The sequence below is a fragment of the Pelodiscus sinensis genome, chromosome 6, assembly GCF_052426305.1.
Source record: "Pelodiscus sinensis isolate ZL-2025 chromosome 6, ASM5242630v1, whole genome shotgun sequence".
Taxonomy (NCBI): Eukaryota; Metazoa; Chordata; order Testudines; family Trionychidae; genus Pelodiscus; species Pelodiscus sinensis.
In genome coordinates, this window is record NC_143057.1 from 91,296,327 (window position 1) to 91,313,796 (window position 17,470).

General features: G+C 46.3%; 1 protein-coding gene across 5 annotated transcripts in view; it reads left to right on the forward strand.

Annotated features, from left to right (window-relative positions):
* Positions 1-17,470, forward strand: part of CENPK (centromere protein K) — an 87,348-nt gene that overhangs the window by 5,289 nt on the left and 64,589 nt on the right. For 2 of the 5 annotated variants that reach the window (XM_089779376.1, XM_089779375.1), the window contains exons 2-3: positions 12,821-12,847; positions 16,158-16,310. In XM_089779376.1, the coding sequence (XP_089635502.1) occupies positions 12,821-12,847; positions 16,158-16,310 (180 nt within the window). Of the gene's footprint in view, positions 1-12,820; positions 12,848-16,152; positions 16,311-17,075; positions 17,232-17,470 lie in introns of those variants that run through there. The other 3 variants (XM_075932390.2, XM_075932392.2, XM_006117003.5) reach the window with 3 other exon arrangements.

Sequence of the window (17,470 nt, forward strand, 5' to 3'; positions counted from 1 at the left end):
GACGGAGTAAGACTAGTGTGGGACAGGCACAGTGCGGGTCAAACTTCAGAACTCACGAAATGTGTGATAGTTAAGACAGATAAATAAAAACACCAAGTGACAAACTTTACAGGATATAATAGTGTAGTTGGTTAACTGATAAGCAAAAGCTCATAGGTTAATGCTATTGACTACACACATTCCACCCCCGTACACCCTTGCCAGTAAATTTTTTAGTAGACTGGTCAGCAGCCTGGCTCAGTTCTGGCTCATTCCAGATCTAGAACCTACCTCTGCTGAGGCTCTGCATTTAAAGTGTATTAGGAGCCAAGTGGGCAGGCAGCCCGGCTCAGTTCCAGCTTGCACTCAGTCCAGGAGCTCAACCTTCTCCCCCTTAGATGGGGGCTGCTGCCACCCCACGCTCTTGCCTCTTTATCAGAGGCAGCACCACTGGGTGACAAACAGCTGGTCCATACTGTCTTCCCTTGTGGTCTTCCCTCGGGGAGCTGGTTTTTAAACTGTTTTCCCTCGTGGACCAACTCCTGCCTGGCACCCCACGTTGCCTCTGATACAGTGGCTACGGACCTCCACCCCGGGACTATAGAATAGTTGACTAACCGATAAAAATTCATGAGGTTAATCGACTATTCAATTAATCAATATATAACATCCCTAGTGTGTCCAGCTCTTACCCTCGCTGCAGCTCAAATAAGTAACTCCAGGGCTTGTTGTGAGCTGGGACTGAGCAAGACTTCATTTTATTGACTAATTGTGTAGTCCATAAAAATGTATCATCTATGCGATTAGCGAATAGCCTGCCTCTTAACATCCTTAATTCCGATCTCTAATAGAGATTGGTGTAAACTCTGAAGTATGAATCTTGATAATCTTTTCCAATATTTTGATTGTTGCTAATTATAACTCCTAATGTTATGATAGGGAGAGCAGAACTTCCTGATCTACCTTTGCTGTACCATTCACTGTTTTACATATTTGCATTGGAGCTCTCTTGTTCATCTCCTCTCTGAGGTAAACAATTACAGTCTTCAGTTTTTTTCAAAGGAGAGTTTTTTCTAGGCCTTTAATCAATCCCCATGTTTTTTGACCTTTGTTTAAATACATAATGCTTTTTTGAGATGGGGTGATCATAAGGATGTGAATGCTTAACTGGTGGGTGCTGGTGCATCACCCCACCTGCTGTGGGCAGGGGGATGCTCCATCCCCATGGGTGTACTCAAGCCGAGCTGCCGTGGTGCCACTTGAGACCAAGTGGGATGGGGCACTCACCTGCCCCATCTTCTCGTTTAATTGGTTAAACATTACTAGAAGGCTGTGTCCCCCTGCTCACTACACTCGCCCAACCCCCTTTTATCCACTGCAGCTGGATCATAGTCTCCCCTCCTACCTGTGGTGCAGCAGGATGGAGTCCTCCACCAGCCCTTCCTATGACCACTGCTCACTACGTTCATCAACCCCCCACTGCGTGGCCAGTTTCACAGCTAGCGAGCCTGTTAACCTCACACTATAGAAAAGTGAACAAATGAAGCTATATTGAAAAAAACCATTAATGGGTATATTGTTCACATGTTATATTTAACAGTACTCCATAAAATACTACATTTATGATTTCTCAACTGCCATTACTGAATATTTTGATACACTGTCAGCTTCTACACAGAGACAGAGCTATATAGAGCTGGCTGTGTCTGAATAGTCCATTGTGAGCATTTATATACAGGCCAACACAGTTGAAGCTCTGTGTCCGGGGTTTGTTAATTGTCATGGTGCAGGCCAACTACACTAGGAACTGGATCCGCTGCAGGATGAATGGCATGTCGACATTGGCACAGGTATCCAACCGTATATGTGGGATATACACTATTTCTCCAGTTTTGTCGCCAGTTATTATCTGGCAACAGAGTACATGTCTGGACATAGACGTGACTACTAGACGTGTTCCATTGCAGAAACTGTCAGATATACAGAGGTTCCACGGAAGCATAACAATGGCACCCTCCTTCAAGATCAGCTGTTGAGGCATACCAGATGGAGTCATCTCAGCCAAGCGTTCTACAGGATACTGTAACTGATCACTCTTGTGAACAACCTCAGTAGCATCAATTCCCAGACACTGAACAAAGTCAGTACCCTCACAGATGAATCACTGGGAATTTTGTCCAATATTTGCAAGTTCAATTTGTTAATCTCTTCATTACAACCCACCAAGATTGCCTGCTTTCTCATCACCTTGGTGCTGACACCGTGTGGATACATCTGAGCAACCATATCTTTGCAGTATAAGTCATCATCTACTACCAATTTCTTCACATCTTCATGGCCAATGGATAGCAGTCAGTGAGAGAAGGAGACTACATCATTGTTCGCTCTTGTATTCCTGTTAAAACAGGGCTACAGTTTACTGCCTTGAGGCGTACATTGATGAACTGATGGCATCCCCCCTTCTTTCTTGTTGGAAATCCCTACCAAGCAGCATAGTTTTTCCTCTGAACAGCATGTCTGGCTGTCTACATAGACCATGCTCTCCGAGATTTATGGCATTCAGTGCAGCGGATGGTATCATGGAGGCTTTGTCCTATATGAAGCAGTCAATATGCATCAGCTGAAGCTTTAATGCTTTTGTCCAGCTGAGCCAGGAATCATTCTCAATATTTAATGGCAGATTGAAGGTCTTGAGCGCTGTACTCCCATTGAGAAGCAACATAGCAGTGATCCTAGTCAAGGCAATTGATGCCATTTTTTTTATTGGTGTCTGTGGCTATGGATCAGGCACTGGTATAAGAAAGTCTTACCAGTGCCTCCTGGCTCATCGATGAAGAAGCAGTTGTGAGTGTTGTCATATGTCGAATGATATAATCAAAGGCGTCTCTCTGTTCTCCTTTGCTGCAAAAGTGTCATCTCATATAGTCATTTATGTTCACCCAGAGAAACATCATCCTCTTCAACAGCAGTTTCTTGTAAGTGGTGTCAGTAAGCCAAAGTGTTTCATAGAATATCCTTTTTCTAACAGATTCTGAATGTACAGTAAGGCCTTGTACTCTGTACCATCCTCAGAGAGGACTGCTTTGAATTTCTCCCATATAACTAGGGATGTAAAGAACTAGTCAACTAGTCCAGCGGTTCCCAACTGCTGGTCCGTGGGCTAGCAACAGGCTGTGAACCCCTGCCTGCTGGGCTGTGGTAAATTATGTCCCCAGCTGCTAATGAGCTTCTCCCCTTGGGTTTCCCCATAAGGCGTGTACAGAAAATTCTCTTTTCCCCCCACTTCCCTACAAATCAGCAGGGTGAGTGGCACTGTGGGCAGCCAGATGTGCTGGAGCTGGGTTGTGGTGAGGCTGTCCCTGCTGGAGCAGCTTCACTGTAGCCCCGGTTCCATCTCCAGCAGCTGGGACTGCGTGGAACGTGGCTGCCCCAGCCGCCTGGAAACAGCAGTGTAGAAAGGAGGACATCAGCAACATCTCCGGTGCCTGTACTGCTCCCAGCCCCACCCACACAAGATAGGGCTGCTGCTGGGAACCTGAGCAGATGCAGTTCTGTGGAAGGGCAGAGGGTCTGGGGGTTCTGCTCCTTTTCCTGCTGCAGTTCTCAGGACCCAGGAACCATAGCAGAGAAAGGAGCAGAACATGGAGCCTCTGCGTGGCCCCATGCCCTCCGCTTCTCTGGCATGGCTATACTGCCTCTAGCCCAACATCTCCATCCTGTCCCATGGTGGGGTTGGCTGCCATTCTGATGGAGGAGACCCTGTGAAGGACTGGGAGCAGTACAGCTACACCTGGGGAATTGTCAGCATGGGGCCATCCAGCAGCTCTACATTCATCTGCGTCTCATTCTAGTATGCTGTACCAGCTATAAATATCTTGCTGGTGCGGCGTTCTGTTCTGTACCACCAGATTTGCCCTGCTGATCGGGGTGTTATCTTTCTAATAATTGTAGATTTATATGCAGCAGAACTGAGAAATGGTTTGTTTATCTCACCGGAGGAAATGCTTTTAATAGAGATAATCCAAACACACAGGAAGGCAAGGAAGTATAATACTTATGGTTAGAAGGATGTGGGGTTTTTTTAATTGGTAAATGTCGATAGACATCAAGTTCACTATTTACACACAAATGAACAAAAATATTTCCAATGATAATGATTGGACTGTAATGTAGCACTCGGCAAAGTAAGACAAATGCTACTTGACAGCTTATTAGTGTTGTATTTGTGGATATTTGTTTTGAATATTTTTGCCCCCATGTGATGTTGACAACTTGTGTTTTAATAGTTATAAAGCTTTAACTTTGACTCTCCGTGTCTACTGTCATTAAATTATTCTGATCCCCATATTTTGTGCATCTGTGAATATTTAAATGAATACAAATTTAAAAATGCTTAACATCATAATTTTTCACAGCCATGGAAATTTAAATTAATAAAAAATTTAAAAAAGGCCAACCATTGATATTATCAGTTGAAATGACAAAAAATACAAATTGAATTCTCTTAAAAACTTAGTAACTCTATAACAACAGATGAGCTAGAAGAGTCGTGGTTGTCATTGTGCTGCACTCCATGGTATTCAAGGGACCAGACATATGTGGTATGGGGGTACTTGTACATTCTTTATGCCTCCGTGCATAACTGTTCAAGAAACATGAATTCCATTTAGAAATCTATCAGGAACTAGGCAAAAGTATCCAGTGGTGAAATGGCTCTTTTGAGTCAGTAGCTCAAATATGCCACCTCGTTTTCATTTTCCGTTTGAAAGAGTTGGTCTCTCAGGGGTCATTCTCTACTTCCTATATCCTTGTCTCCTGCCTGCACTCCCTCCCACACTTCCTAGTCCTAAAACTACTGTTGGGTATCTGCTGTGGAAATGGTAGTTCTTACCACCAACTATCGCTGGGAGCAGTACAGGCACTGGAGAAGCTGCTGGTGTCCTCTTTTCCCCACTACTGCTACCAGGCATGAAGGGGCCAAGTGCTATGTGTTGGGCAGCTGCCCCTGTAACTCCATTCTCCTTCCCTGCTCGGCGGGAGCCTCCCCCTGGCCTCTACTGCTCCCAGCCAGCGCACGTACACAATATTATTATGCATTATTAAGTGCATAGGAAAATATGAATGTGTCAGCACTGCCAGACCTGTTAACTACTGCCTTTTTAATTCTGGTGCAGTTGAGGCCAGAGGTTTGGTCTGGAGAATACTCTTTAACAAATGTTAGCAACTATTTTATTTGTTTTTTAAAATGTGTGTATGCAGCAGTTTCTCAAATTCTTGTTAACCATCTTGTCCCCCCTTCTTTGATTTGCCTAATATACCATGGACAAAAATTACCATAATGAATATGCAATTACATTAATTACCATACTGCGTATGCACATATTTCAGGGCCAGTCCGCTAACAGTTTTTTAATATGTTTGCCAGTCCGCGGTATAAAAAAGTTTGGGAATTACTGGACTATTCGACTATCTGATAAGCATATGCTTATTGGATAGTTGACTAGTGACTTGACTAGTTGTTCTCCCCTCTCCCTTTGCTGCCTCTATCAGAGAGAGGCAGCAAGTGGGGGAGAGCAGGAGCCAGTGCTGGGGGGAGCCAGCTTAAAAGCTGGTCGTCCCCCAGCACCATCTGTGGCAGGGCAGGGGAGCATGGCGGGAGTGGGCACGAGCTTGCGCCCAGTCTCCACCACTCCACTGTGCTTGTGCTTTATAAATGTATTAAGAGCTGCCAGGCCTCGATGAACAGCTTTGGGAACAGATTGGGAATCTCAGCACAGATAAATGTGTTCTTACCACCAACTATCTCTGGCTTGGGAGTGGAGGCTTCAAGCTTCCCCTCCCTTCTCGGGGCTGGGAGCAGTACAGGCACCGGAGGAGATGCTGGTGTCCTCCTTTCTCCTTTTGTCAGGGAGGGAGGAGAATGGGGTCTCAGGGGCAGCTGCCCATCATGCAGCGCTTGGCCCCAGCAGCTGGGACAGCTGCCCTTCATGCCTGGTAGCAGTAGGTTGGAAAGGAGGACACTGGTAGCTCCTTTGGTGCCTGTACTGCTCCCAGCCTCTCTCCCAAAGGGGAGGGGAAGTTTGGAGTCTCCACTCCCAAGCCAGAGAGATAGTTGGTAGTAAGAACTACCACTGTCAAAAGTTTTTGGTTCAGTCTCACCAACAGGTGCATGTGAGACAGGTCCCTCTTCTGAAACTCTGTGGTGTACATGTAGGCCCTAATTGAACCGAAGATGGTATTGAGTTCTTTGACCAAATACAAACACTGTTGATAGCATACGCAGGCAGTGAAATATGGAACGTCATTCACAGTTCTATTAGGCAGCATCTTTTGCAGACATCGGTATATTTCAGGCCATTTAGGTTACAAGTCATGGTAACAAACAAATCCGGACGACTGATGTACTAGGATATGGCCATTGCATAGTGGTAGAGCTGTTGCGTGGCCCTGGGACTGCCCCCAAAGGACAACAGCGGAATAATACTGTTACTGATATGCACGGAGTTGGAGGTGTTTGCTCTACTGTTGGCTGTGTGATCCATCAACCCTTGTATGCTCTCAATATGCAGTTGGTTCTGGTTGAAGTGCAAGTAAGCAAGACACTGAGATTCCACTTTCAAGTAGGTGTTGAGTGCATGTGAGACAACCCTATGTGAGCAACAGACTGAACTGCCCATTCAGATGAATAGCCTGATGATAGCTGTAGTACCGTACAGCTTTTTTCGAAGAGTTCTCCGCTTCAAGCAGCACGTAAGACCACCCAAGATCACCTCCGGGAAACAGTAATGGGAACAACATTGGGTCACTTTGTGCTGAGTTATCTGAAATGAAATTGGCCTCCAGTTTATCCCCCTTGGGCCAGCTAAGTTTATTCCTTGAACGAAGCATGAACTCGAGAATGATTGAGCTTTGTTTATTAGTACATTTCTTAATGGTAAGATGATACTCACACAAACACACATGCTGCATTCATGTTCGTAGGGTAGAGGCAGACTGCAAGTTTGGCATAGATTACTTTTGATCTGGTAGGTGGCTGGAATGCTAGCCAGACAACAGCTTCCCAGAGGCCGGCTGTGAAGGCATTGAGGATCCTTGGAGTTCTATATGGATCTGCGGGAGGGCTCTACTTCTTCCGGGCCATCCCTGGGCTTGGTGTGCTGTTACATCTTGTCTGAGAGAGAGAGACTTCCACCTGCCTTCTTGTCATGTTAATTTAAACACTTTGCAGGATCCTTTCTTGCCTTTAAAAGGTAACAGATACCGGACAGCCTTGTGACTGGATGTTTCTCATTCACACTTCCTCACTCATTCTTTAATGGTACATACATATTCATAAGCATGGATGCAATCAATTTATCAGAGCGATGGCAGATTCTTAAGCAAGGTCTAATGTTATTGGGACTTTTCCACTACTTCAGCAATACAGGAACTAGCTTAACCACATTTATTTTCTTAGCTGCAGTCCTGTTATATAGAATAAAAGTGACTAAGAGAGGGGGAGTGGGCTACAGCTAACAGACAGCAAACTCACACATCCCCACACAGGCCACATGTGGGGGAGCTCTGCCACCATGATAAGAGTGTGTATGGTTGCTCCCATGGAGCAGGCAGCAGGTTGGGATGTGTGGTGCTTGGTCAGGCAGAGTCGGCTCTCGTGCGAGCAGCCGGCACCACTCCCTCCCTTCTCTGGCAGCAAGTTGGCCTGCGCCACGCCTGGCAGCGGTGAGAGGAGGTGACGCTGGGATTGAGGACCCTGCACACGCAGGAGGCAGGTTGGGGCTTGGGGCCATTCAGGGCTTTGCACTCATGGGGTCTTAGTCTGGGGGGAAGGTCTGATTAGCTCCCGAGGTTGCCGTGGAATGGACCCTTGCAGGACCCCATCCTCGGCAGAGCTGGACATCCTAGGGTCACCTACCCACTCACCCCTGCCTTGCTGCACTGCTTCCAGGCTTCCTGCCCCTCCATTTCCCAGACCTCCCTTCCCCCCCCCCCCCAGCCACCTTGACCCCAGCCCTATTCTGGGGGGCACCCTGCCCCCATCTCCCTGAACCCTCTCAACCAGTCTGCCACCCAGCTTTAACCTGGCCAGATTCTGCATCCTCTCTCCTGGCTAGACACCCTACCCCCACCCTGCTCTTGCAATCACCCTTTCTCCTACACTTTCCCCCCGGCCAGACACCCTATTCCCAGCCTGCTTCTGCGCCCTACCTCCCACCCAGAACTTGCACCCTCACCCACTTTGCACCTCACATATCCTGCATCCTGTTCCTATCCCACTCACTGGCAGTCCTTTCTGCACACTGAACCCCTCATTTTTGTCCCTACCGCAGAGCCTAAGGAGGGTCCATAAAATCTAACTCAGAAAAGTAAATATGGCTTTATGGGAGGCCCTGAAACTCAGTCCTTCCTGTCCCTTTCCTTCCCCATACCTCATAGAACTAGAGCGCCAGAGGAGCAAGATATCTCAGTTGGGAGCTACATCAGTGAGGGTTGTTTTTTTTGACGGAGTGGGTTTTTGGGGGATTTTTTGTTTTGTTTTGTTTCTCATCTGTGTGGTCCCCAACTGATTTTTCTGTGGTTCAGTGGCCCCTGCCACAAAAAAGGTTCCCCCATGCCTGCCATAAATAAAGAAAACATTGAAACCTTTTGGGTTGGACATACATTAATACTTTATTTTATTTTAAATGAAGTTTGATAAGATAACATGAGAAAGTTAAAGTGCTTAAATTAAACGAATCTCCCTAGATCCATTACTAGCAAAATGGCTCAGGTGTAATTATGTAATTAACAGTTTCCATTAACTAGCAGTCCACAGAAAGGTTTGCATCGATCCAGGTGGTCCATGGTCCAAAAAGTTTGAAAACCACTGTTTTAAGAGGAACTATTGTGGCACCGTAAATGCAGGGAAGTGAGGAAACTAAACCATTAAAGCAGATGCTGGCCTGTTTTGTCCTAGGAGAGCTTTAGAGAGAAAGGCAGTAGCTCCTAGTCCGGTTGGCTCTGAATACCCAGTACTTGCTGGGACCCTTGCGGAACTCATGTGAAGTACTGCCACATGGCCGAGTTTCTGCAGTGCCTTGGGAATCATCTTCCCCCGACCCGTCCACCACTGTCTCTCACCATGTCACAGCTCAATTCCCCAATCTGGCACTTAGAGTGTAGATCTGGGGATCGGATAGCAGAATAAACTCTGTAAGAACCTATCTTTGGGTATGTCTACACTACCACCCTAGTTCGAACTAGGGTGGTAATGTAGGCAACCGGAGTTGCAAATGAAGCCCGGGATTTGAATTTCCCGGGCTTCATTTGCATCTTGCCGGGCGCCGCCATTTTTAAATGTCCGTGCCGCGTGTAGCCGCGCGGCATGGAGTCCGCACTAGTGGACATTTAAAAATGGCGGCACCCGGCAAGATGCAAATGAAGCCCGGGAAATTCAAATCCCGGGCTTCATTTGCAACTCCGGTTGCCTACATTACCACCCTAGTTCAAACTAGGGTGGTAGTGTAGACATACCCTCTGTGACTCCCAGAGACAAACTTGTCCGGTCTCAGTTTCCCTGAGTTGTAAGAAAAAAAAATAGCTGCCATCACCATCAAGTGTCAATTCAAATAAAAAGAGAAATAAAAATAAATAAACCTTCTTACAGGGACAAGACCACTTGGAATCTCTTCCCTGAGGCAAAGTTCTCCCCCGTTTTGCTTGGAGTTGGGAAAACAAACTGGGATAATCCACAGAGAACAATAGAGCTCTGCTTTTCTTGGGTAATATGGTTTCACTTCCTTAAACCTTACGTAGGTGTAAGGACACAAAATCAACTAATACCAGTTAACCTAAACAAAAAAAAACCCTTACACTTCTATTATTAAAATACGACTACTGTTGCAAGCATGGCAAATGACTGTCTGTTAAAAGCCATGGAATGAAATAGAATCACTGGACTGTAATCCTTAGTTACAAAAGAACAGAGAAAAACAATAACCACTTCAGACACGATTTTCAAACCCCCAGACAAGGAAAACAGTAAAAAAACCTGATGGACTATCTAACCATTTCCCTACTTACACATTTCAAGGAGCCTGTTCCTGGGAGAATCCATCTTTCCTGCTACCTGGGGAAAAACTGCCGCTTGCACCAAACAAAGGGGGGAAAAACTCTCTCTCATTTGAAATTCCTTATCTGCATTTCATTGGCTGAATGCCCAAATCCCCCTCCCTCAGGTGCATCTCCAAATTAGCTTAACCCTTTCCTTGCTCTCCAGGTAAGACAGACTCTCTTCTTTGCAGTTCCTATTCATGACCTACCAACATCTAGAAAGCGTTGTGTCTGGCAGCATCTCTGAGCATGGGGGGAGTGCTCTAAGAGTTCTGCAACCACCTGGGCAGCTCTGCCCTTCCCACTTGCATCATGTGCGGCAGCTGCTGCAGTGTAGGGCTGGGGGCACTTTGGCATGGTGCAATGTCCCATTGCACTGGGAACCAACTGGTGTCTTGTAGGCCCTGCTTGTCTCTTGTGATATGCCCTGCAGAGGGACTGGCTGCTGGCCCCTGCATGCTGCTGGGGTTTCGTGGCTGAGACAGTGTGGAGCTAGCAGTGCTGTGCTGAGAACCAGCTGGTCTCCTGCAGGCTCCACTTGATCTTGCCATCCGCCCTGAGGAGGTGCTAAGTGCTGGCCCCTGCTGGCTGCTGAGGTTTGGTGGCTGAGGCAGTGTGGAGTTGGCAGTGCTGTGCTGGGGACTAGCTAATCTCCTGTGGGCTCCACTTGGCTCTCGTGATCTGCCCTGTGAAGGGGCTGAGTGCTGGCCCCTGCAGGCTCCTGGGGTTTAGTGACTGAGGCAGCATGGAGCTGGCAGCTCTGTACACTGGGTTAGACACACACCCCTCCAGTTGGAGAGCTTCGCCCAGGCAGTGCCCCACCACATGTCATCAGAGCTACCCCAGGGCACTGCAGGACTGGCTTCCTGGGGCAAGGTGGTGAGCTCCTCTTCTCTAGAGTAAGCAGCTGCAGTAGCCTGGGAGGCCTCTGGGATGGGCAAGGAATGAGAGGAGACTTACCCTCCGGGTTTAGCTACTCAGTCACTTCAGCCACAGTGTCTTTTTTGCCTTGGCATTCACCCTTTGAGTTAATGGGGTTAGCAATGGGGAGGCAGGACTAAGAGAAGAGGCCAGGTGGGTGAGGGGGAAGGGATAGCAGCACTCAGTCATCCCGCAGGAAAAGTTTTTATATAACCATTTTAAAAGGATTCTACATCCAGATACAGCATGCACTGTTCCATGAAGATAACATAGGTTTATCTATTTTAAAATTTTAGGTAGCAATAGGTGGACACTTTATTGTGCCTATACTAGATGTGATAAATCAATCACCACTGGATCGACTGCTGCCCATTGATGCAGGGGGTAGTCAATGGGGATGTAAAATCCCATTTAATAACTTAAGTTGTTAAACATTAAGTTTAATTGTTTACCCAGTTAAATGGGGCGTTGTTGGAGCACCACCGCACACCATGGGCAGGCAGGAACACCTGCCACTTGCTACGGACCAGCGCTCCTCCAGTTGGGCTGGAGCGCTCCTGACCACAGCATGCCTGAGCTAAACCTACCGCAGATGAGAGCTGCTCCAGGTAAATGTGTATCCGCTGAAAAAACCTGGCGGTTACATGGTTACCCGCATTGGGAATGAGGGCATTAGGTCGAGTATGGACAATAGATGGGTAAAAGCCCTCTCTCTCCACAGTTACCGGATCCCGTCTGCCCGCTCCTCGCAGTGCTATCAGAGGCTGCAGTGGGGTTGGTGGCTCCACAGGAGCTATTGCTCAGGGGGACCAGCTTTTAAGCTAGCTCCCCACGAGTCGCAGCTTATGCAAGCCCCTCCCCTCACTGCACTGCTGCCTGTGTGGGAAGGGAAGTGGCTCCACAGGAGCTGGTGTGTGCGGGGAGCCACTGGTATGTGCTGCTGCCTCCAACGGACACTGGATACCACTTGCCCCCTCCCCCGCTTCTGATACAGAGGCAGCAAGGGTGTGTGTGTATATATGTAACCATTAAGATCAACTGATGAGCCCAGGTTCATTGGTTGATCGTGTAAACGAGCCAGTTCCCCTGGAGCCCATGTGTACCAGGAGCTGGCTTTTAAGCTGGGTCCCGCCTGCTGCCTGACAGCTGGCTGCTGCCTCTGATACAGTGGCAGCCAGCTCCCCAGGAGTGGGACAGGAGCTTGAGTGTAACTGTGAACATTAATTGATAAGCCCAGCCTTATCAGTTATCCATTTACACAATTAAACTTTCATATTCCTATTCTACAACTAGTTTGGGAATTGTCTTGCATAGTTCAATATTAAAATGTCTTGCATAGTTAAAAACATAATTGAAAATGTTCTTGGTACTTCATTTCAATTGTTGCCACTGCTTTCTGACTGGCATAGAATACTTCTCCCATATAATCTTCCTTCATTTTGGCATTCAGGATAAGAATATATAATTCTGAATCAGATTCACAATATATGCTTGTATGAAACCAGTGAAACCCACCCCTTCAGTCCTGCAAGTTATTCAGTGTGGGTGATCCCTATGTTCCTAAACAGCCTCACTGAAGCTAACATTATTTTTCTTGGATACAGAAGTCTTCCTGCATGGAATATAGAGGATCTAGGCCTAAATAATTATTAAAGTAGTGTGGATGTAGACTTGAACTGAATTAGCTGAACCAAAGGGAGGGAGGTGTATGTTATATGAAGCAGCACAGAAATTGTTAGCTTTGTCACAAGCTATATATTGTAAAAGAAATAGATATATTATAAAAATTTAGTAGTCAATCTTTAACTTTTTTGTGCTTTTCTTGTAGGATAAACAAGATGAGCTTTTAAAAGAGGTATGTGCACTTTTTTGATTCATTTATTAGGAATTTTATTAAATGTAAGTATATTGTGGCTATTCTACTTAAAATTAATTTTAAAGAAGTGTTTGTTGGAGAAATTAGAGGCAATTTCTATCAGGTAGTTCAGGTTTAAAACTTGGATTACTGATATAGGAAATAATATTAATGTTCTTATAAATGTTCCTATAAATCATACATTTAAAACATATTACTTTAAATCCATGTATATTTTTATGTTGCCATTGCATTTTTTACCCTTCTGAGAGAACAATAAATCTCAGTATCTACGTTCATTAGTTTTGAGTTATTAAATGATCTTTGTAGGGAAAACTAAATCCATATGGTTTTTTAAAAACTCATATCCATTGAAGTATTTTTGAAAAAGAACTGGTGTCCATTGAAGTAGTTTTGCTCTGAGTTTTACTGAGTAATTTCACTCCCGGTTTTTAGACATTTTGTAGCAGCATAATGAGTTGTTTTATTTATCTTTTTATAAAAGACTAAGTTCATGTTTTCATTCATTTAAATATGTCTTATTTTCTGTTGATAAAAATCTCTGAAAACAAATTAATGAAAAATGAGTGATAAGGACACTATTTTTTTTTAACTGGGTGTTTCATGGTGATATATGAATACTTCATGTAAATTAATTAATGCTTCCCTTTTACAAATGAGAAATTGAAGCAGAGAGATTAAGGCCTTAATCCTTCAAACACTTTGCGTAGTAACTTTGTGTGTAGACCAGCGTTTATTGTGAATTTCCATGTGCACAAAGTTAGATATGCATAGGAGTTAACAGAATTAGTTACATCTGAAGTGCCCAAGGTCACTCTGGATGGCAAATTGAGTCTAGTTCAATCTTTCCCCTCAAGTCTGTTATCAGGCTGAAACAATTCTGATTTCATATATTGCTGAAATAGACTAGCATATTTCTCAGTCTCTTAATTACTAGAGCATATATGACTATTACATTACTCTCTAGTATGGTGAATGTGTGCTTTTGCAGTATTATTGGCCCTGAAAATTATGTGGCTGCTATATTTATTACTAAAAGATGAAATATGTAGATTTTATGGGAATCCAGAGTCCAAGTAATCTTGTTTTCTGTAATACTATAGCAGTTCAACGTGTGGTTATTTTAATCCTGAGATAGAAAAAATACCTTTCTGTAGGTGTTACCATCTCCTTTTATTAATAAAGTCTCCCAATGGAAGACAGAAGAAAACTTGAGGACAGGTGACTTAAAGCAACTGATGAAAAATGGGAATTTTGTTTTAGAATTAGGGATTCAAAATCGTGTTTAGTTAACTATTTAAATGGGGGTGAGCAGAGAGCTGCAGCGTCCCCCACCACAGATATTCCGTGGGCAGGGAGCAGATATAACCCCCAGAGGTTAATTATAAGAGTGAGGCTTACCAGTTAACTGTTAACGTTCCTAGTTAGAATTAGGGATGTCAACAAGTTGTTGAATAGATGATTAATCAGTAAGACTAATCAGAGGCAACAAGGGTGGGTAGGAGCTGGTGCTGGGGGGAAGCCGGCTTAAAAGGAAATAATTCCCTGCACAAGGTGAATTTGGAGATTAGATCTAATGTGGCAAATGCATGGATAAGGTATGCTGCACACATGTGGTGCAGAGTATAGTAAACACAATGTGTAAATGGGTACAAGCAAAGAAATTTTCTTTGTAACTTCAGAGGAGTGGTATGCTATTGTTTCTAATCTACTCAGTGTAGCTGTGCAGCATGCCAAATAAAGATATTAGAGTGGTGAAAACTGTAGATGAACTCAGTTTTTTGGATTCCAGAGAATTGGATGAAGTATTCTCCTGGAACTGACAAAGTATTCTGAATAAGCCAAGTGAAAAAGGTCTCTGAGGAAACCACAACATATTAATACTTTGTTCTAAAATTCTGGTTCCCTAAAGGTGTGTCTTCACTAGGGATGTTAAATTGTGGTTATCTGTCTAATTGTGTAGTTGATACAATTTGTATTGTTTATACAATTAGTCGATAAGGACCATTCTGCTGAGCCACAGTGGGGGTAGCTCTAGGAGCCAGTTTGAGCTGGGACTGAGCAGTCCCCGTTTGTGCTGGCTCTGGCAGCCACCTGTGCTATAGCTCTGCATTTTAAATATAGTAAGAGCTGCTGGGCCAGCACGAGCTGGGACTGCTCAGTCCCGGCTTCTGCTGAGTCCACCAGCCCCCGTTTGTGGTGCCAGGGCTGGCAACAGCCTCCCTTATTCTTCCCCGCTGCCTCTGATAGAAGCAATGGAGGCAGGGAGGGGGCAGGCAGCGCAGCAGAGCCAGTGCTGGAGGAACCAGCTTTTAAGATGGCTCCTGCCAGCACCAGCTCCTGTTTTCCCCCCACTTGCTGCCTCTCATAGTAGCAGCAAGGGAGGGGGGAAGTGAGTAGTTGATATTCCAGTTGACTGCCTGGTAAGCGTGTGCTTATTGGGTACTCGACTACTTGCTAACGTCCCTAGTCTACACTACAGAGTTATTTCAAAATAACTCCTGTAATTTTGAAATAACAAGGTGAGTGTGCACACAAGCCTATTATTTTGAAGTTATTTCAAAATAATGGGCTTGTTATTTCAAAATAACCTTTGAATCCATTAAGAATAACACCTATTTTGAAATTGCTATTTCAAAATAGAGTTAGTGTGGAGACACAGCTGTAGTTATTTCAAAATAATTGGCCTTCCGGGCATCTCACAGCTGCCCTAGTGGGCACTCTGGCCACACCCCTGAAAATTCTATCGTTTCCCTTCTTCTGCAGGGTTTAAATCTATGGGCAGAAGGGAAAGGGCTTGTGGCACCTGCTACCCCCATGCCACACAGCAGCATCCTGTACTGCCTTTACTGTTTCCATGGCAGACCTCAGCATTCCCTCTTAGACCCCCCCATGGCTGCAAGCACAGCTACAGCTAGTTCGGAAGCCCCTGGCCAGGGATGAAAGAGGGCTCTGGCCTGGACTGGTGCGGAGGTCCTGGATCTCATCGCGGTCTGGGGAGAGGAGTCTAACCTCTAGGATCTCCACACCAGGTGCACAAATATGGATGTCTATATCCGGATGGCTACCTGCCTGGTCCAAAAGGGGCACACTCGAATCCAGGACCAGGTGCAAATGAAAATAAAAGAACTGAGGCAGTCCTACAGCAGGGCCAGGGAGGAAAGTTCCCACTTTGTGGCAGCACCTGAGACCTGCCATTTTTATATGCAGCTGGATGCCATCTCAGGAAGGGGGTCAGTTGCTTTCCTTTCCTTCCCTCCCCTCCACCCCCAACCCCATGTCAGTTCAGCCTCCACGAAGACAGGGCTGTGGAGGGAGGATTACAAGGATGAAGTTGAGGAGGAGCAGTCCAGCACTGACACCATGCCCACCAGCCAGGAAGTGGTCATCTCCCTGGAGCCCATCCCTCTCCTCCCAGGATGTCTCCCAGGGCTCAGATGAGGTGAGTTCAATAACTTTCCCTAGACACATGAAAGAGGCGGTGGGCTGTGAGAGGCTGCATGCTCCTCTCTCAGCCTTCTTGCACAACAGCCTGTGCACGTGGGTGCATATTGAGCTCCAGTGCGAAGCACACAGCCCCATGAGGCTGTCATATAGGAACCCCTCGCTCCTTCTCACAGGCCTGCCTTAATCAGGACTCCATGTTGGGACACCTTCCCACCACTAAGGGGTTTAGAATCATGGGAACACGCAGCAGTGCCACACATGGTCATGCCTGCACTCATATGCAGCATCCACTCTTGAGTAAGCATGGTGAGGTGGAGGACACAGATCCTTTGTGTGGGAACCTGCTGAGGGGAAGAAGAGGAGGGGACTCCAGTAGCACTCTCCGGAAAGTGGCATCTGCTGCTCTTACCTCCTTCAACACCTTCCCCCCCCCCCTCCTCCAGCGGGCAGGGATAGAAGTCCACTCTCTGTGGGACACTGACACTGCCAGATCTAATGTGTGTAGCATAAAGGGAAGCTGAGCCACCCCAGCCACCTCCCCCACCTGCAGGCTCCTGGCCTGGCTGGTATGCTCTCATGCCTGCTTAAGGCAAGGCTCCTCTGGGATATCCGTGCCCCTGCAGGAAAGTGCCTGCTGGTCTTCCTTGAAGCACATCACCATCATCTGAACTGAGACCTTCAATGTTGGCTCACGGATTTCGGGCTAGGCTTCATGCACAGTGTGTCCTGGGATGACTGCTCTTTTCACTTATCTTCACAGCTGACCCAGCTGCAAGTTTGGTGCCTCTGACGCCTCCTGTGCCATCCTCCTGCTCTGCAAGAGCTGTAGGCGCAAGCAACCCCATGAGGACCTGCTGCAGGAACATCTGGACTGCCTGCATGCCCTAAACAGAAGTTTTGAGCAGGAGCACCAAAGGTGGATCGCCGATCTCGAGGTGCACCGTGATATCTGGGAGCTGAGGCAGACCATCTGGGAGCAGCTGTCCTGGCAGCACAAGACCATGTGCTCCACATGCCTCCGTGGAGTGCCTGATTGCCACCATTAAGTGGTCCAGCAGCTACCTCTCATTACCAACTCCCCCCCAGCTCCTTGCATCTGCACCCGCCTCCCTGGTTTCTTTTCCTAGCCCCCTTCAGAGGCCACCAAAGGCCACA